The sequence below is a fragment of the Sylvia atricapilla genome, chromosome 11, assembly GCF_009819655.1.
Source record: "Sylvia atricapilla isolate bSylAtr1 chromosome 11, bSylAtr1.pri, whole genome shotgun sequence".
Taxonomy (NCBI): domain Eukaryota; kingdom Metazoa; phylum Chordata; class Aves; order Passeriformes; family Sylviidae; genus Sylvia; species Sylvia atricapilla.
The window spans coordinates 19,866,449-19,884,966 of record NC_089150.1 but is presented as its reverse complement, the minus strand read 5'-3'; the positions used below and the strand labels follow the sequence as shown (position 1 = coordinate 19,884,966).

At 44.5% G+C, this 18,518-nt stretch overlaps 1 protein-coding gene across 4 annotated transcripts in view; it reads left to right on the top strand.

Moving 5' to 3' along the window:
• The window catches only part of IQSEC1 (IQ motif and Sec7 domain ArfGEF 1), a 272,859-nt gene that overhangs the window by 201,309 nt on the left and 53,032 nt on the right, over window positions 1-18,518 (top strand). The window contains exon 1 of one of the 4 annotated variants that reach the window (XM_066326973.1): window positions 15,449-15,593. The exons of the other annotated variants lie outside the window; for them this stretch is intronic. Coding sequence (XP_066183070.1) covers window positions 15,529-15,593 — 65 coding nt within the window. The 5' untranslated portion in view covers window positions 15,449-15,528. Of the gene's footprint in view, window positions 1-15,448; window positions 15,594-18,518 lie in introns of those variants that run through there. 4 annotated transcript variants of the gene reach the window in all.

Sequence of the window (18,518 nt, the reverse complement as noted above, 5' to 3'; positions counted from 1 at the left end):
TGAATGGGTTGACATGTGGCAATGCCTATATCCAAAATCATCTCATCCTCACTGTGCTGGGCTGTAAAAACAGGAGTGCCTCCTAGACAGAGGATCATAAAGAAAACCTAATCTCACCCTGGGGACTGGGCAGTTTTATTGTTCCTTCCAGAAAGCCAGATGAGACCTTGCTCAGTTTCTGTTCCAGTCTATATCCATGCTGTGTAAATAAATTTGAGGCGAAGGCTTTTAAATGCACTTTTACAGCTTGTTTTGAAGGTAATGGGAGCAGATTAACCATATAAAACTGCTGCAGAAAGTGCTGCTTGTTATCATAGGCTTGACCTGAAGATAAACACGACCTGGTGGTAATGACAGGCATGGGGGCTGTGGGGAATTGATGCAGGTGAAGAGCTGTTGAGAGCTGGGAGATGCTTGTGTCTGCACACATGGGGTAAAGGAGAATATGTGAGCATAAGATCGTTTCCTAGAACACCCAAGCAGTCCCTACAGCACATATTGTGGAGCTTGGTTATCTCGTAAATGATTTCTCTCTACTATCATTCATGGGACAGAACTGTTTGCAGTGTGCACTGCACCATTTTGGGCACTTGCTTAAGTGAAAATTCAAAAGTAAATGTTTTTGCTTTGGAATTCATTAAAGACCTTTCAGCTGATGTAAGGACACTGCTTCACATGCTGCTCTCAAGTCAATTGTGGCATAATTTAAAACTGCTGTTGCAACCTAGCCTGCACTGCTGTCTCATTGCCCTCACCCCTGGGGTTTGAGAGCAAGTACATTCTGTAGAGATAAAAAAAAAAACAAAACCCAAGCATATTGTGTCTGTCTGCAAAATTACATGTACACACTTAAAATCAAGGGACTAAAGCACTGGGTTTAAAAGCAATTTAATCAATAAAGGATTGGGTTATTTACTCTTAAAAGATTTAAGCATAACACCATGGGTAATTCAGGGCCAAGAGGACTCTGTAATTCCAGCAGTTTCTAGACCCCACTACAGCATTTTGTGTTGTGGTGAAATGACTGGAGCCAAAGAGCCAACTGGATTCTGGGCATCCATCACCACATAAATGCAGTCGTAATAGTTACAGTGTTTGTTAGAACACCGTATTTCAAATTCTTCTGTTTGTAACTGAGAAGTCGAAGCTGCCTTTTGGATCTGGAAAAAGACTGCCAGGCCTCTCGGATGGTGTTTTGTAATGACCATGATGCAGCAGCGTTTAGTGAGGGACAAGAGCACATGAGGCTTTCCCTCCCTGGAACTCTTGGCCTGCAGCAAAGCACTAAAACTGCACATTTCTGCTGAGCTGCCCCTGCTGGATGTGCTGCTGGAGTCTCCCATCCCAGTCTGAACCTGCAATTAAAGCCTGCGGAAGCTGGATAAAAAATCAGGCATGGAGCTGTTTGGGGAGGGATGGGTTTCCCCCACTGCGAAAGGCAATTAGCTGTAAATTGTGCTTAAAGAGTTTAATAGCACAATATACAGCTCATCTTCCCTTTGCCTGGGTGTTTATACCTGAGAAATGAGTTGTGATGTTGTTGTTTATTTACTGGTCTGGAAAATACCTTCATCAACAAATTCTCTTCGGAGATGATATGACAGTTGGGTGATGTGTCAAATCAGCAGGTATTTACTGCTGATGGTGCAGGAGTTGGCCTGGGCAGAATGGCAGGTTGATTACACAAAAGAATTTTCCTTTCCCTTTCATGTTGAATGCTTTGCTTTTTGTGGTGCTTGCTCTGTGTCACAGCCTGTGGGGACTCTTTTCTTTTTCGACTGTGTTCCTCTTTCCGTGCTGTCGTTTCCCAACTTCTGTGTTAAGTGACAGATGCAAGGGAATAAAACCATCCCCACACCTCACACTAGTGAGAGTGAAGAAATAAATAAAATAAACAGTCCTTTTTGCAGTGATCACAAAGGCCTTCCATTATCCCTTTGCCATGCTGGAAGTATTCTTTATAAGGAGTTTAGATTTTAGTAGTTTATGGCATAACTTCCCATTTAGCCATTGAAAATGTTGGCTTTGAGTGAGCACTGACCTGGAGGAAGGAGATATTGAATTAATAAAACTGATACTATCATTCGGGCTGCCACTTTCCGGATTGTTACCAATACCAAGCAGATTTTTTGGACCTGAAAGTCATACATTGAACTGAGCCTAGAAGTGGTAGCAGGAAAGACTTTGAATGACCTCTGACCACTATTGGCTTGTCCTGCTATTTTAACACTTTGTACATCAGAATTGTTCTACTATAGCTCATGACTTGCATGAAGATGAAAATGTTATTCCTCAGAATTAAACATTTACAGCTGCAAATGGTGTCTTTAGCATTTGTAAATTTTATCTTGTTAATATTTATAAATCCTTCAACAAAATAGGCTCGCACATAAGGCATTAACATAGGTTTTATATTTCTGTACAGAGTGCCTTAATATAGCGAATACGAAATCTGAGTTAGAACACGCAGTAAAAGAAAACATTAGCTTTTACTACATGCAGAAGGAGCAAAATAATTACAACGTGATGTGTTTCTTAATCTTCTAAAATTCACTCTTTTCCTTCTGTTGTTTGGAAAATATGAACAAAATAGCACAGTGGTTCTGACTCTCATCAGTTGGGATTCCCAGCTGGTGGCTGATAACAGCCATTGCAGTTTCAGTGGAACTGTGAAGGTTTTTAAATCTGTTGGATATTGCTGAATGCATTTACTATGGATTTTTGTCTCATTTTCCAGCGTTTCTGCCTTCATTTCATTTCCTTTTGCTTCAGCAGGATCACACCTGTTTCATTATTCATCTGTTTATCAAGAACAACTCTGAAACAAACCATATTGGAAAAAACCAGCTGAATAATGCTGCTAATAATCATCTTCTTGGGGCCTCGTGCCCTAAAAATCTTGTTTATCCATATGTATATTCATACAGGCAGAATACTCTCTCCATCTCAGGGTAAGGCAAAGTCCCTAAAGATGTTTAAACCTTTTGTTCAAGGAAGGCTTTGTGAAAGCTGCTCTGTGTTTCCCCACACTGCAGCAGGATGATTTCAATGCAAATTTCTCTGTGAACACGAAGGGACCTCATTTCATCATTGTGGCAGTGACTGTGCCGTGCTCTCCTGCCAGCAGGAGGAAGTTCTAGCAAGCTGCATCTGAGAGATTTGAGGAGAAACGCTTCCCAAAGCAAATATTGATAGACTTTTAATTTTCTAAACCAGCACAACGTCAGCAAACTGCGTGGTGTGTCAGCTGATCCTCAGTTCTCCCAGGTGGGAAAATGACAGCTTCATCACGAGACCCTTCAAAGTCCAACAGTGCCAAAAAGACTGGCATCAGGAAAGGTCTGGCTCTTTGTGCAGACTGACCTAAATGCTCTTTAGCAGTGTCAGGTGAAATAATCACCGGCTTGGCTGCAGGATTTTAATACAAAGTGCCAGGTTTACATGAACAGAAAGCAGCAGAAATGGATGTGCCTCTCAAAGCTAAATTGTTTCCTCTTTTGTCAAGCAAAGGCAGTTAAGTTTTATCTCTTATGTTCTTATAGGAGCTAGGTATAAATACTGAGCTATTTCAGTAGAGTCTTTGTTCCAGCAGCTGTCTCAAACCTCTCAGGTTATTCTGCTTACTGTCAGCTCCGTGGTGGTTTCATCCAGCAGGAGGAATTATGGCTCTATGTTGCTTGGTTCAACCTGAAAGGTCACCTGGATTATTTATACTGCAGCCTTTCCATGCTGCACACCAAAATTATACACCTATGTTGAGCCTTTTATTGGAAATCATAATCTTTATCTATTTTACTATAATTAATTGGAAAATCCATATTATTTTGTACCATTTAAACAGAATCAGATTAAGAGATTGTTTCCCCCAGCAAACTTCCACTCATTTTTGAGATTGCTTTCTACTTACAGAGCTTTAGATTTACAGCTTTTTAGGAGCAGCTCCCAAGGGCTGCACACAGATTTGGGGTTTATACCTGATGTATGTTATGCTTTAGCCATAAATGGAGCAATAATGGTGAAGATCAGCATCCCCCCATCCCACCTTCCCATGGCAGGCAGTGGCAGTTGCTGAGCAGGCTGCTCCCTTGGAGCTGATGTGCCTGTTGTTTCAGCCCATGGAATATTAGTATTGTTTCCAAACTGGCTGCAGTAGCTGGGCTTTGAGCACAACAAATGAACTGGATCAGGTTTATGTAACTGCTGTGTTGACAGCACAGCAGAGAGTCTGGGGGCCTTGGTTCTGATGAACCCACTGGGGTTCAGAAAGAGAGAACAGTGCAGACAAGAAAAACTTTCAAAACATGGCTAGTGCACCAACTAACAGTGTATACTTCAAATAAAAATTACATCCTAAATTCTTTTACCAGAGCTGCCAGGAAGACTTAATTTCAGCCTCATGCTCATTTTTGTCTGGCCTCTTGATGCTAGTATGTCTGACCACACTTCACAGAAATTAGCCAAGAGGAGATGCTTTTTGTGCCTTTGTCTTTCACCCAGAGGGAAACGTTCTAATGGCTTTGGTAAATGGATTAAATTGTGTTTTGAATGGTGCAGACTCAGAACATGCAGTCATTCAGTGTGTTTCCGGGTGCTTCCCTCGCAGAGCCTGACTTGCTCCAGGCGTTTGTTTCCCATCTGGGATTTTGCCAAACTCCCCTCCTCTAGCAGAGCTGTTCAGAGCTCTGGCTGAGGTGACCAGACACCCAGGCAGCCTGGTTTGCTGCTTTTAGTTCCGAATTCTGCTGCTTTTCCTCTCATGCAAAGTCAGATCTTCTCTGCTTCCTTCACAAACACAGAGGGAATTGTCACCTCCGAGGGAGATGCTGTTCTGCCAGCTCCAGCTGTACATGTGAGTCAGCATGTTCTGGGACCATAAATGCAGGGATATCTTCTCCAAGATACAACCCCCTGAGTTTTTTGGAAAAGCTTATTGCCTCCCTTTTGCTGTTCATATCTCATAATTGTAGACGAGCTCATGTAATGCTTTCTGTGGAGTTTGAGTGTGTGAGGACATGAGCATGTGGAGCCCTCTTAGTACAGAGCTGAGTTTTCTAAGGAAAACTGTATGCTGGATGAAGAAAATCTGGCATGCAGTTGGATTTATTCTGAGTAAAGAATGAATCCCTGAGATTTTTCTATGGTGATTTTCTTAGTATGATAAAATTCATCCCAGAAATGTTACTTTTATTTGAAAACTTTGCAGAAGTGTCTGGGCTTCATCAGGTTTAAAATAATTCATCTTTCATTTTTAGAAGTGAAATCATTGAAGGATATATGTGCCATCACCCCTGTACCATTATGCCATAAACAGCATATGCAGGGATTTTCAGCAGATTTCTCCTCTAAAGTGTGTCTTTGGAATATTGTGTCAGCGAGTGCCTGAGAGGCTTGAATTCGGCGTGCTCCATTTTGAATGTCTGGGATTCTTTTTTTGCTCTCCTTGTATTTGTTTGCCTTGTAGGGAGGGTAAATGCAGGCCTGTGGCCAGGCAGCTTTTTCTCAGAGCTCTCAAGGTTGTGTTTTAGGGGAGGTGTAGATGAAGGCCAGCCTTGAATATTCTGTCACAGGGTGGAAGCATCACCTTTCCTTGGTGTTAATGGTGCTGCTTCTTTTCAACAGTCCTAAACTGGAACTTGCTCTCAGCAACCCTGACACAGACAACTGTGCTGCTGCACTGGTGTGTGTCAGTGAGAGTGCTCTCTTCAGACCTAACCAAACCCCAAATCGCAGTTCTCAGCTCTGTAGCATTGAATGATAATGGCAGGAACTTCAAACTCCTTCTCTCTTGGGAATGGCTCTGTTGGTGCCACTGGCAGCATCCATTCCAGGAAAAAAATTAAGAGTTTTGGATTGTCTATCAGGTGATCTTTCCACATTGTTCAAAATGTACTTGATTGCTGGGAATTTCAAAAAGAATCCATTGCAAATAACTCCAGCTTGGACTGCTTGGCTGTTTTATTCCTTCTGGGTTATGGAGGAGGTTTTGGGGCAGTAGAAAAAGGGATGCTTTGAGTATTTCTCCATTGGTGAAGGCTAATTTGATGACTAAAAAGCCCCACCCCACAACAAAACGCCTTCCTGCTATCAATACCTTCATCCCTAATAGCTCAAACATGCTGTAAGTAGATATTTAATATAAAATAAATGTAAGAAAACATCACTAAAGAACATCAGGACAGGCTCTGCTGGCTTTATAAGCAAGCTGAAAGCAAAATGAACGATCTCATTTCTGTTGAGCACAGGGAGATGCTTTGTCTACGCCGTGTGGAAAGAGGACCATGTAAATAAAGGTGCATCTTTGCTGCCAGTTTTAAGTTACTTGTTGAAACTCATTGTGGTAGGTAACAAAAGCCTGTGGAGTGATGTGGCAGAGAAGTTCCTGGAATGACTGTAGAGCAAGCAACTGATACAGTTTGGACACACTCCACTGCTTGGGCAATTATTTTAGTCAATCTTGTGCTCACCTCCCTGTAAAAACTAGAGGATTTTGTGTTGACAGTTGAGAAGATCAGATACTCAGAGTTGCAAGACTAAAAGTTCTTAATTTCTCTGAATTTGGTGGTATTTTGGGGAGGAAGAAAAATAATGGTAAATCAAGTATGCTTGAGCTTCTTGGGATTAAAATTTAAACTGACTGAGCAATACTTTCACATTTCAATTACTTTGCAATTCATAATTTAAACGAAAGATGGCATAATATCCAAGCTGGTGATCCAATCAAGGAAATGGAACAGGTTTCCAACACTTCTTGTTGAGCTGCAGGTATCTCCATTTTTCTTCCCTCTCTAGCAAGTCAGACTTCTCTTCCTAGAATTAAACACCGGGGTTTTTAGTTGATAACTAAACACGAAAGTGCTTGTCCTCCACTGTTTCCTTCGTTGCAGTGAGGTTGCAAACCTCAGTGTGCTGGTTTTATGTTACAGGCTTCAGAGCTATGCTCATGGTGAATGTGATGGGGGGTTTGACACTGTAAAGGATTCTCTGTGTCTCTCTGGGACTGTAAATGGGTTACAGGGGCCTGTTCAGCACATTTGGGTGATGTTCTCTGACACTGCTGGAGAATTCATAGGGGAGAATTAGAAGACTAAAATTTATCCTCGTGGTTGTTCAAGAGCCAAATACCTGCAGCATCTGAGGAGGGGTTTGGTGAGTAGGTGTTAGGTTGTGTCACCTCTGGTATCCCCTGCTGTGGTCTCTCATCCATGGCCAAGTTTACACCTTAAGCTTGGCTTTAACTTTGGTTTGGGATAGGAGCTCAGATCTATAAAATGTCATTCGTACTAGAAATGCCCTGAGGATTCTGGATGGATCCCTGTCCCTGAAACAGCCTGTTCCATCTTCATCTGTGCTGGCAGCCCCTGTCAGGCTCATGAGGATGGAAAGCTTTCCTCTGTGGTTTCCATAGAATAGCCCTGACTGGAACTGCATCCCTGCCCTCCATCATCCTCTGCTGGTACCAGGAACTGGCTGTGCTGTGCCCCCACTCACCTCTCTGCAATCTCATCAACAAAATAAAGTGTTTCTTGTAATTCGGTTTTCTGGCTTCTCGGCACACAGAGCTTTGTGCACAGCAGGATAAATTCTACCCTAGAGAAGGAGGAAATCTCTCTGGTCAGATAACATGAAATACAGATTGATTAAATTGCCAGTGCTCTTGCAGTCCTGTGTGTGTTGAAGAGTAGGAAGAGGAGGAGGAGAGAGTGGAGTAGTCCCTTTGAGTCCAGAGTGTGTTTCCTGCACATTGACGAAGATAAGTAACATTAATATAAACTGATTCACTGAGTAATCTTTGGCGGATGCCAAAGATCATCCATTTACAATGCATTCTTTGTCTCTTTTATTGCCTCGGGGTAGTTTTGTTTGCCAAGATACAAACTGTGAGTTTGTAGCATGGGTACCTGGACTGGGGCGTGGGGGGAGCAAAGAACATGTGACGTTAAGCAAATGAATTCACGTTTCAAATTACTTCCTGTTCCTGATCTCCAGATTGGTTAGCAGATTTTCCTGGGACACCTGGGGTGGTTCTAGTTGTAAATTAACTGTTTGCATTTGAAAGGATACCTGCCCTTAATTGTACCGTGTAATTAATTAACATAATGGATTTTCACTTTCTTTTTGTCTAAGATTTAGATGAGACTTAATTCATCACATTTTTCTGTGACAGGATAAAAGGTCAAACAAAAGTTAAAAGTGAATTTTCACTTCAGTGCTATGGTTCATTGCAAAATAACCTTCCTGTTTTGCGTGTGAGAAATGCGATTTCTTTTGCCATTTTTGCCTTTTGAAGGCAGTGATTTAAAATATGCTTTGGTTTATGTACAGGTACCTTACCCCACACCTCGTGGGGTCCATGGAGAGAAGTCAGTGAGAGGAGGCTGAGCTCTGTTGGCACAGTGGTGTCACACACACGCAGCTGTTCCGTGTTCTGTGTCTGTAGAGGGTAACCTTCGCCCAGAACTCATTTTGCTGCATGATCACTGCTGGGGAATGTGGATTTGTTGCTTTGGTTTTCCATGGTGACCACCCTTTGCACTCTGCTGCATTTTGTGGAAAGGGACACTGGTGGTGGCACAGTCGCCTGCAGGATCAGCTGAGGGATCCAAAAGAAGTGTCTGTAAATATTCCTGAATTTTAATCAAGTCTTCTATCTGAGTACTGCAGTGTATCTCAATGCTGATGGATTTGACAAAATGGGAGTGCAGATAAATATTTTCTGGATATAAAAGTAGTGGCATTGCACAGCCATGCACTGATACAGAAACCATGAAATATATTCATTAAATGCCTTTAAATCTAACTTTATTAGGTAAATAATAAGACCTCCCTTATAACCGTCTTCTTACCCATGTGTTTAAATACGCAGTTAGTGAAAAAGTGATTTCTTTACCTTACAATTGGACTCGGTTAATTTTTAAAAATTATTATTTATGTATGGGAATTGCAGTGATGCTTGTCATTTGACTGACAGTTTAAACTTGGTGGTTGCTATCAAAATAAACAACTGTAACACAGTCTGAGCTTCAAGTAGAAAAATTCCTTGGTTTCGAATGGTGCCCGCAGAAAGGCACTGATGGAAAATATGTCCTGCATGGTATGCACTGCACACATGACCTCGGAGAGCAGCACATTATCCTGAGCCAGTTGTCACAAATGCTGCTGGAGACACAGTTCTGTGCAGAATCTAAAGCAGCAACATTCCAGTGTTTACTTTAATGCTAAATAGTAATTGTGTTCCCAAGCTTTCAGTCACTATCTGTGGGGTTTGTAATTCTTTTCACATATGTGTTCAAAGAAACATAATTCAGTATTTTTTTGAAGCAGAAAATAGTAGTTTAAAAAGTGTTAAAATCATACATGTGTCTTTCTGCTTGATTTCAGTGTGCTCATTGAAGCTCATTCATCTCAGTAAATGTATGAATTGTTCAAACAGGAAAAAAAATCCCAAAACATTAAATATCAAGTAAACATAATCATGCTTTGCTTGGGGATGGAGAGCTTTTGAGATGTTGATGACATGAGGCATAACTATGCATTGTTAATCTCAGCTGCCATTAATCCCAAAGAAATGCTTTTTGCAGAAAATACATTATTACTGCCATGAAATGAAAGCAGGAAAAAAGAGAAAGCTCAGAGGAACCTTCTGGTATGGAATATTTTTAAAGGATGATTTGGGTTCAGTTGGTTTACAGAGGGTGTTGGAGAGCATTAACCTAATGTGTATTTGCCACCTGCATCATCTAAATAATCTCAATGATACAAATTCATTGCAAGATATTTTATTCAGCAACAATTACTTTTTCAGTCTTTTATTATGGCTAAGCAACAGTGTGGAAGGGGGAGCCCATGGTTTCAGCTTTGTCTCTGTGAGGTCTGCTGGTTTAGAGCATCAAAGTGTGTTCCTTACACCCTGAATTTCTCCATCCTGACCCCCATGGGCCTCAGTGCCCACAACCCCTGCTCAGCAGTGGCACCAAACACGCAGCCACAGGAACCCAGTGACCTGGTGCTGCAATTGTTTAGGTGTGTGCTGGGCTGTGGGAACTCTGGATTCCACAGAGAATCCACGTGAGGAGAATGGAGGAGCCACCCTTGTACATATTTCACTGGGAAAGGACAAAGGAGTTCCATACATACAATGCTATCAGCAGAGCTAAATTGCTTTCACCTTGTCTTCCTGGTACAGAGTCCTGCCTTTTATTGCCCCACAAATTCGTATTAGAGATTTCCCTTTCCCTTTTACTCTGTCTGTGGTTTCTGGTGAACAGAGTGGGTTTCTTGGCTTCCTGATGAGCTTCTTTCTAAGGGGGCTCTCTGGCTCCCTGTTAGCCTCTGTACTGCCTTTGGGGGATTCCCAGGCATCCACTGTCCTTCTGCCCATGGATTTATGAAAAGGAAATGTTTCCTCTTGAAGAACCACCGCTCAGTGCTGACTGACCTTTCTTGCAGCTTCTGCTCCTCAGGTATCGTTTCACTGCTGGGTGAGTGGCAGCAACAGGGGCAGCTGCAGAAAGGCCTCTGCTGAATTCTTTTCAAAGGGGGAGGTATTTGGTATTGTACCAAAAAAAAGTTCAGTGTGCCTGTGGATCTGTTAAGAGAAATTTGAAATCCCTCGATAGTGTTATAATGAAATGTAGTTATCTGGTAATGGATTAATTTTGTGGAAAACCAAAACTGTGTCTTGCTGTGAGCTGCACTATGGGGAGCAGAGGCAGGGCCAGAGGATGAAGACATCAGCTCAGAAGCAGCGTGAGCGGCATTTCAGAGCTGCCTGAGAGGCACCTAAATCATGTTCAGAAAAGCTCTGCTTGGTGTTACTTTTCCCAGTGTTGCTGCTATGGATGTAACTAGTCAGGCTGTGTTATAGTGCACCACTAATACAGTTTACAATAGCTTCTAGCACAAGTGAGGGTTTGTAGGATCAACTACCGACTCTGAGGGACGAAACCAGGTCAGAGCAGTGACAGCAGGGAATTTTCAGTCAGGAATCCTGGCTTTGGTCTAATGGTTTGGCTGCAGTCTAAGCCTCTTTAGGCATTGTTTCTCTCAGGGCTGAGATTTTGTATATGTGCTTCATAACTCGCTGTAGTTTGCATGCTCCAGCCTTGGTAAATCAGTATGTCTTAGCATTTCGAAGCCTTGTTGTCGTGTGGAATTTCTTTTTTTTTTCCCAAAATTGCTGCTCTTATCCAAATCCTCTAGCCAGGGTATGGAGAGACTTTGCTGGAGAGCACAGCCTTTTTTCTGGCAAGGTTTCTTTTGAGGGCAAACAACACACACTGATCTTTCCTGCCCCTGTAGAGCATAGCATCTCCTTCTGTGGGAGGGGATAAAGAAGCAGAACATGTAGATGGATCTCTTTCACTTTTAGTTCTCCTGCTGATCTGCAAGGCAACTAAGAGAAGTCACTCTAATTTTCCCCTGCTGTGGTTCATAATCCTTATGCTTCAGTATTCCCATCATTCACACAGCAATAATCTTGTTTAAGTTTGGTAAAGGTGAGGGGCTTTGAGACAGATGGAGGAAAAGTACCACTTTGGGTCTCCAAACCCTTGAAATCAGTGAAGATTTCCTTTGCCTTAAATAGACTTCAGATTTGTTCTTTGGAGAGCAGAAAAGACTACAAAGATTCATTGTTTTGCCTACTCCGTAGCAACTGACAGCATAAAGCCTTTTCCCAGATGTGTTTGTTTAAAGGCTTTATAAGTTCAGTTTAAAATATGAACTGAAGTTGTTAGTTATTGTTTTTATGCTGATTTTCGTGTATTGGCATTAAAAATTTAAATAATCTAGTACAGAGCCACGGAAAATGAAGAAATGTGTATGAGAGAAGATAAATCCACTTTGGGGGGACAGAAAACTGGGATGAGTAGAGGAGCATGTTAGCTCTTGAAGAATTCCCTGGCATATTTGAGAATTCCCATGTAATTCCAGGTCATGTGGGAACATTATGATGTTTTATTTGGTTAGAGGATCAACTACAGTTCACTGATAATTCTCACTGTGCACCAAAAGAAAATAATGTGAAAGAGGATTGTGCTGTACATCCTTGAAACTGATCTATCCCAATATTCTGAATTGAATACTTGGTGTACAGGTAAGCATGGGTGGAGGGAGAGCATGAGGAACAGAGAATTCACCATGAGAAGCAGGAAGTGGAGGATCCACATGGGTTAGCATATTTTTTTCATTAATATCCCCCCCAAATCCCACTGTGAAAGAAATAACAGGTATTTTGACCTGTATATGCAGTTTATTGTACAATGCTGCATGGCTGTATTTATACTCTGCAGGAAGAAAACTACTCCCTAGCAGTTTCTGCTGGGATTTTTTTTTTGCCTGTATAACCCTTTGCTTTTATTCAGGCAAAATGCAAGACAAATGCTTATTTTTCAGCCTTTTCAGATCTTGGAAATAATGGTGTATTAAATGTGATTAAGTTGGGAATTACCCTTTAAGCAGGGTCATAATTACTGTAGATTTAGATGGCATATTGTACAAATTGCTGTGTGCTCATAATTATAAATTGAGTTCCTTGCACTCTGGGGGTTTATAAACTTTGTTTTAGCCATTAACACATTAAATAGCAGTGATTTATGTAAATTACTGGATAAACCAAAATTTCAGTGTGGTGTTTAATCTAAGGTTATAATTATATTTCTGTATTAGAAATAAAATAGGGTTGGCTTTAGCAGGCAGGGTTGAATGGTCTGAGGAAGTCAGTCACTGCTGAGATATTGTAGTTTGAGAATGCTTTTTGTTGGGCAACTGGCTGGAAGCTACAGTGGTCCAAAATGAATGAAGCAGCAGCTGCAGTGAGTGAGCTGCCTGTCACAATAAGCTCTTCCTGTGGTCAGCCAGCCCACTTGCTTCACAATTATTTCCCTCAAACTTCTGGGCTGGTCTGGAGATTGTAAAGTCATGCTGTAAAATCTTTGTTTACTTCCACTTCAGAGAGATTTCCCAGTTCCTTCATTTTTGCTTAAGTTGATCTCACAGAGCAAAGATCACTTTGTGTTGAGCTGCTGGTTATGCTCCAACAAATTGCCAGGAACAAGGATAGTATGAAAAGTTACTTTTTGGCCTCCTTACATGCACTTCATATTTCTACAATATCTTAAAGCAACTCTAATGCTAGTTAGGTGTCAAAATAGCAGCAAGGGAACAATGGAGGATATACATCCTACTGGTTCTGCCAAAGCTCCCTATGCAAAGTGCAGATCAATAAAGTGCTATAGGAGCCCACATTTGGCTCTGTCTTAGTAGAAGAGCGTCTTCTGTCCCTGTCATCTGGGGCCTGATGCATCAGCTCTGTGTGTTCAGCACCTCTGCCATCAGGATGGCAAAGAAACTTAGCTACGTGCCACCAAAACTTGTCATAAGAAGTCACAGACTTAGAGATCTCTGCTAAATGACAAACTGAGCCAGGGTGGATTGTGAGGTGTGGATTACAGTTATTGTTACCTGAGGGGAAATTGAATGCACACTATTGATTATGGTTGAATTAAAATGGTTTTGGAATGTTGAAACAGTCACAAAAAATCCCTCCAAAAAGAACTGCATCAGGCTGCCTCAGCTCGGAAACCACAATGTTGTCTGCGTAGTGCAGCAAGAATTTGTTTTTCTGTGTTTAATTCCTCCCGTTGGAATACATGGGAGATCTTAAATGTGTAGATGATTTGGGCATTTAATCTCCTCTTTAAATTTTAATGACATATTCGAGCAAGAAGTGGTCTCCCAAAAACTTCATACCAGAATGGTCGAGACTAAATCGGGAATTCTGGATGCCTGACATTGATGGGGGAAAGCCATCTTTAACAATTATCCACGCAGTGTTTGGAATGGGATGTGTTTGTATTGCTTGGTTATTTGCTGATCCAGCTTGATCATATCTGTAGAAGGAAGATTGTGTTTGCAGTGGCTTCAGAAAAGCACATTCTTCAGAAAATTCTGTGACTGCTTTTGAGGTCAGAGCTTTCCAGCCGCCCTTTCCAATACGTCTCCTTCACAGCCCACGCTAAAACTGTCTGCACTTGGTTCCTAAATGGAAACTGGTTTCCGAAGAAGTTTTGGGAACGGCTTGTGCCTGCTTTGGATTTGTCTCTGTTTACAAGTGGAGACGAGGCTTGATGCAGGAGACATTGAGTCAGGACCAGAAAAACGTGGGGTTGTGGATCCCAGACGTTCTGCGGGGAAGAGCTGTCCGGATGACCATTAGATGTTGAGAGCAGGCATTGCAGCGTAAATAGTCTCTGGTTAGAGTCCTGCAGTGACATTCCTATTAAAGCAGCCGGTGTAGGCGTGTCCTTCCGTAACGTGTTTGAGTTTCACTGAAAGCCTGTTAAACCCAGGCTTGCTGGAATCTATGCCTAATGCTTCCTTAGGAAACTCTGCAAAACGCACGCTCCATCCCAAATGTTTAAGGCGAGGGGGGTGGTTAACTAAAGTTGCCTCGATTCTTTTTTACCACCCCGAAAGATGCGAGCAGCCCCCATGGGATGTGTAAACACGGGGTATGTCCTATGCGCAGCTTTGCGCCGCGCTCCTCCTTGCCCTCGGTTCGCCTGAGCGGCACTTGCAGACACTTTGACTCGATTTCAGAAACCCACCCAAGTTCCCCCGAACTACAGAAATCGCCCAGCGGGCTTTGTTGTGTTATTACAGCTGTGAAGATGTGGGGAGGGTGTTGCTGTTTTGTTGTCGGGGGCCAGGGGCCCCTCGGGCCGGGCTCTGGCGGGCACCGTTCGGTGCCACTCCGAGGGGCCCCGGCCACGGGGAGGGATGTGAGGGCTGCTGGTGTAAAAGGGAGAACCGTGCCCGGGGGAGCCGGCCCGAGAGAGCCCCGGCACGGTGCTGGGTGTGAGGGGAGCCCTTGGAGAACCATGCCCGAGAGACCCCCGAGCGGGCACAGTGCTGGGTGTGAGGGCAGCCCTTGGAGAACCGTGCCCGCTGGGGCCCGGCCCGAGAGAGCCCCGGCCGGGCACGGTGATGGGCGTGAGGGCTGCTGGAGTGAGGGGAGCCCTTGGAGAACCGTGCCCGAGAGACCTCCGGGCGGGCACAGTGATAGGTGTGAGGGGAGCCCTTGGAGAACCGTGCCCGCCGGGGCCCGGCCCGAGAGAGCCCCGGCACGGTGCTGGGTGTGAGGGCAGCCCTTGGAGAACCCTGCCCGCGGGAGCCGGCCCGAGAGAGCCCCGGCACGGTGCTGGGTGTGAGGGCAGCCCTTGGAGAACCGTGCCCGCTGGGGCCGGCCCGAGGGAACCTGGGCACGGTGCTGGGTGTGAGGGCAGCCCTTGGAGAACCGTGCCCGCTGGGGCCCGGCCCGAGAGAGCCCCGGCACGGTGCTGGGTGTGAGGGCTGCTGGCGTGAGGGCAGCCCCGGCAGCCGCCTTTCCCCGGCACTCCCGCCCTCCACGCCTGCGCTCTGCCCGTTTCCCTGCCCCGCCGCCGGCCGAGGGGAGCGGGCGCGGGGCGGGGCGGCCCGAGGGGCGGCTATGGTGGCGCGGAGCTCCCCGCCCGACACTCCGGCCCGGCCATGTGGTGCCTGCACTGCAGCTCGGAGCGGACCCAGTCGCTGCTGGAGCTGGAGCTGGACAGCTGGTGAGCGCTGCCGAGGGGTGCGGGGGTGGCCCCCGCGCCGCCGCCGCCGCACAAAGGGCTCCGCGCCGCCGCTGCCCGGGCTCGCTGTGGGGCGGTGCGGGAGGATGGGATGCGGGGGTCCGGCTGGCGCTCGGGTCACCCTTTTGTCCCTGGGGATCGTCCCTGGGGTCACCCCTGTTGTCCCTGGGGGCTGTTTGTGGGGGTTATCCCCGGGATCGCCCCCGCTGTCCCTGGGAGTTGTCCCCGCGGTGTCCGCGGGTCGCGGCGATCGGGAGCTCGTTCCCCGTGTCCCGGCTGGGGAGCGGGGCCAGGCGGAGGCTCCGTGTGCCCTGCAGGAGCCGGGGGTTAAATCACCTCCCTGCTTTATCCCCGTCCCCGGCGGCCCCGCCGCTCTGCGCTGTGCTGGCCGTGGGTGACAGGCAGAGCCATAAATCGGGAGCTGTGGCGGCAGGCTGCGAGCTGACCTGGCGTGTGCCGCTCCAGACACCGATGTGTAAACACTGCTTTTCGGCGGAGAGCGAGAATCACATGATTCGTGTCAAGGCAGTGTGAGGTTTGCTGCAGAGCTCTGGTACAGGCTGTTCCCCGTGTCTGCGGCCGGCCGGAGACCTGGCCTTGTCCTGGCTACATGGCAAGGTGTGTCACACTCAAATCAACATTTGCCGCTCGTGCCCTCAGCCAGAAAATAAAATAAAAGGAAAAAAAAAATTAGTTCAAAGGCCTTTAAAGTACAGATACTTGAATAACTGACGCGGGAGAAACAGAGAGTTTGTCGTGTTAACACAGACAGTCCTTATTGTAGTGATGGTGTTAACTACCAAAATAAAGCGTGTCAAAAGTACAGCGACACAGAGCTCTGTCTGGAAACTCCATTGCACAAACGAGTTTTGTTCTGGTGTGATGCTGTGTGGGGATTTATGATAAACTAAAAAAGTTATCCTGCACTTGCAGTGCACTTGCAAGATGAATTTATCTCCGATGCATCGTGGAAGTTTATTCCACCGAGTAATTCAGCCAGATGCTGAGCTGTTCGACTGTTAAAGGAATATTTAACTTAGCTAAAGATAGAAAACATCTTAAATTGGGTGTGGGCATGTGTGGAAAAATATAAAAGGAGGAAGTGACTGGATTCAGTGTAACTATGTATGAATGCAGCAGTTGCTTTTCTAGAAAAAAAAGGCAAAATGTTTTTTGATAAAGAAAAGTGTTTCATAGTACAGTTTAGTCATACATTTAATGATCCTTCAGCCCATTTTTTACCCTTAGGAAAAGAATAATGTAAGTTTCCTGTGCGGAGTTGGTAATGTTTGCATAAGTGATGTTACCTTTGCATGGCTTGCTAAAAACATAATTCATAACAGTTACTGTAGTGACAGATTTGCCTATTACACAGTAACATTCTGTTATTCATCATTGTTTCAGACTTTTTTCCCTCCATTTGCACATTGCTATGCACTTCCTTTCAGTTAAGCTTGATTATTCTGCCTGATGTGCTAAAAGAGGAATTGCTGAGTACTTAGTTTGGATGATTGTATTTAACTGTGTCTATTCTTGTGGCAGATATCCTTTATAGAAACACAGAATTCATTACATCTATCGAGTGCTTTGGGAGAACTACTGAATAAAATGACCCATTTTCCATTTTACTTCTACTTTTGTACCAGATTTGGTTTTGCTGTTGAGATGTCCTGTTCTAGTTCCTGAAAGATATTGAGAGCACTGTTACAAAGCAGTAAGCTGGGTTTTTTTTCTCCTGGTTAAATAGAAGCTCAATGTTCAGGTTTCCCATGTGAAAGTCATCCATCATCCTTTATTTTTCCTATTTCTACCAATCTGAAACAATTCATTATCATCCAGGGTACTGTAATCCAAGATCTGGAGCTAACCAGAGAAAACCATAGTGCTCTGTGTATCAACAGCATTCAGTTTCTCTGCCCCTTTAGGAGCCCTCTGGGAATCCTGGTGCAGTTAATAAACAACCTGCAGTTCAGTTTCATGGAATAATTTGTAGCTTTCAGGCAAGGAAACCCAAGGATTCAGTTTTTCTCCTGAAAAATGCAAATACCAAGTTGAACAGTAACTCTGGTTTGTTGTTCCTGTTAGAGTCTTGGAAGGTTGTATGGACTGGATCCAGGGAGTGCCTGCTGGGCAAGGAGCCCTTCTCTGCTGGAGAAGGTGCCTTCACCAGTGGCTTGCCCGGTGTTCCTCTGGAGAAATGGGAAGTGACTTTTTAGGATTTCATGGCCTTACATGGGTTTTCTCACCCTGTAACCATTTCATGTTTGCAAAATGAAAAACCTTTCAAGAGAATCTGTTCATATGGCTGTAGAAAGTGTTTCTCCCAATCCTGAGGAGAATACTTTTCCATTGCTTGGAGACAGGGACTGTTTCGTGCCTTTGAGGGCCTGGAGAGCAGCACAAAGACTTTGGGTGGAACAACTCCTTTGAAACAGCAGTTTACCTTTATACTGATGATGTTTTCCCTGGAATCTGAAGATGTCAGTTCAAGGCTCCAGCTCTGTGAAGAGGCAAATCTCATCATGGTGTAGCTGATTAGCACCCTTGGGTGATTGCTCTAACGATGCCTGCAAACCATGCCCTGCCCTGAGCACCAGTGAGAAGGAGCTGAATAATAAAATAAAAGCTGGCCTGGGGGCAGTCAGTGCTCTGGTGGTGGATGCCAGCACTTGTGGACGTTACCTGTAGGTATTAAACAGCTGCTCACATATTTCAGTTGTGTTCCTTGGTGTTTGACACCACTGGTCTCCAAAGTCCAGCAAAACCTTGGGACTCTGCACTGGAAGGGAGGAGTTGCTTTCTGAATGAGCCATGAGGCTTCCAGTTCCTTCAGGATTCTGAGAGGTGCAAAGGAGGGTTTAAGGTACTGTAGTTTTGAATATTGAATTTTTGTGAAAAACTGTGAAG